The 1,882-nt window shown below is 36.5% G+C and overlaps 1 protein-coding gene across 4 annotated transcripts in view; it reads right to left on the bottom strand.

Annotated features, from left to right (window-relative positions):
* The window catches only part of LOC106533941 (adenylate cyclase type 1), a gene marked incomplete in the record, with an annotated part of 48,357 nt that overhangs the window by 20,647 nt on the left and 25,828 nt on the right, over positions 1-1,882 (bottom strand). For all 4 annotated transcript variants that reach the window (XM_014030414.1, XM_014030423.1, XM_014030432.1 and 1 more), the window contains 2 exon segments: positions 623-781; positions 1,316-1,443. In XM_014030414.1, coding sequence (XP_013885868.1) covers positions 623-781; positions 1,316-1,443 — 287 coding nt within the window.

Below are 1,882 nucleotides of genomic sequence, written 5' to 3'. Positions count from 1 at the left end.
CGCCTAGGGCACCAAAATGGCTAGAGCTACCACTGCAAAGAAATGTTCTCTGTGTCTGTTCTCCCTTCCCACAAAGTCCTCTCGATCAAGCTTACAGGCTCTTCTGTCCAAAAACAACACATTTTGTTTTTTTAATCATGTTTTGTGTAGCTTGTCACCTGCTGTTTAAAAAGCTTCCTGTTTCTGAGGCCTCCCTCCTGAGAAGCTCAGTTTGCTTGGATGAGTCATTTGATTGGCCAAGAATGGCAAAACACAGGACAGCTGCTCATTCTCTGCTTAATGCATGTCARACTAGTTCACTTTGGAAGTATTATGCAAATGTGGTGCGCGAAGAAATAAAAGAAGAAAACACAAGGAGTAGCAAAGACATTTAATGTGTCTTAGTCAGCTCCACAGATGTGTTTTTGTGGGACAAAAAAAACTGCCTTTGATCTGGTGATTCTGTTTTATTATGCAGAAATATTAAATGTGCAAAGCTGTGTACTGTAGCAGCAGTAAAAATCAATCAAGACAGTAGTTCCAAATAAAATTGCCCAAGAAGTCATTTAGTTGGTCCAAAGCAGCAGGGTATAGTGCACACAGTTTATGAGTCCCCTATGGCTGTAAAATGTTTAATACTGACCCCGGTAGTCCTCCAGCTTCCATCACATTGGCCAGCGTCACATCATTGGACCAAACATCATACTGCCACTTCCTGAGGCCTAGCACTCCACACAGAACCCGACCCGTGTGCAAACCCACACGCATGTTAAGGTTGACTTCTGTTGCCTCTGCCACTGACCTGCAGGAACCATTCAAAGGGGGATTTTGGGTTAAATTAAGAACAATATATACTCACTGACATCTTTATAAAATGTGTTTTTCAGGATTTGAATAAAATTAAGAAAAGCTCTCAGAATGCGACAAAACAACAACTATAAGACACATCCTTTGCTAAAACAAAATTAAGGGTTTAATCTTTTTATTAGGCTCTCAATATTTCTACCTGATGATTATTAAATTTAAATTTAAATTGTTAAATTTCTACCTCACTCTATTTCTACTTTATTTTATTTTGTTTTATTTTATTACTATATATTTTGTGTGTGCTTTTAATGCCTAAACGACTTTACTTTGTTTAATGTATGTTGAACTCTACATTGCTTTACAGGTTGTCAAGCTGTTTATGTCGTGCGATAATATGCATCGTAATTCTGTTCTACAGTGCATCTCTGATGTTATGTTGAATGACAATATAAGAATTTGAATCTGAATCTGAATCTGAATGAATACCTGTTTGGAGAACTCGACAATACCCGATTTAAAAAGTACTCACGTTATGGTGTCGATCATGTCTAGCCCCATTTCTACACAGCAGTGAGCATGGTCAGTCTTGGGTTGAGTCAGTCCTGAGACACAGTAATAACAATCCCCCAGAATCTTAATTCTGCGACAGTGGTTCTCCTGTTAATTAGAGGGAAAAGACAGAAAAGTAGAGTTGTAACCTCATTTTGAAAAGAATAAATCAGGGTATAACAAATGTTGGACAGTGGTAGATTTTTTCCCCTCTAAACTCTAATTTAAACTCTAACCTCTATTTAAGTTTTTGTGCTGAAGAAAACCAAGGTATTGATGGCTTAAATACATTTATAGAATAAATGTAACATAAATGCAACCAGTCACATCAAACTGAGGATTTAGTCAAACTTGGTCAAAATGACAAAGATACATTTTGAGACCTGGATCATCCTGATATCATGAGGGGTTCCAGGTACAGGTGCTGGTCATAAAATTAGAATATCATGAAAAAGTAGATTTATTTCAGTAATTCCATTTAAAAAGTGAAACTTGTATATTATATTCATACATTACATACAAACTCATATATTTCAAATGTTTATTT

The sequence above is a fragment of the Austrofundulus limnaeus genome, unplaced genomic scaffold, assembly GCF_001266775.1.
Source record: "Austrofundulus limnaeus strain Quisiro unplaced genomic scaffold, Austrofundulus_limnaeus-1.0 Scaffold6, whole genome shotgun sequence".
In the NCBI taxonomy this organism is placed as follows: Eukaryota; Metazoa; Chordata; class Actinopteri; order Cyprinodontiformes; family Rivulidae; genus Austrofundulus; species Austrofundulus limnaeus.
The sequence above is the reverse complement of the archived record's forward strand: the minus strand, read 5'-3'. Positions and strand labels throughout refer to the sequence as shown.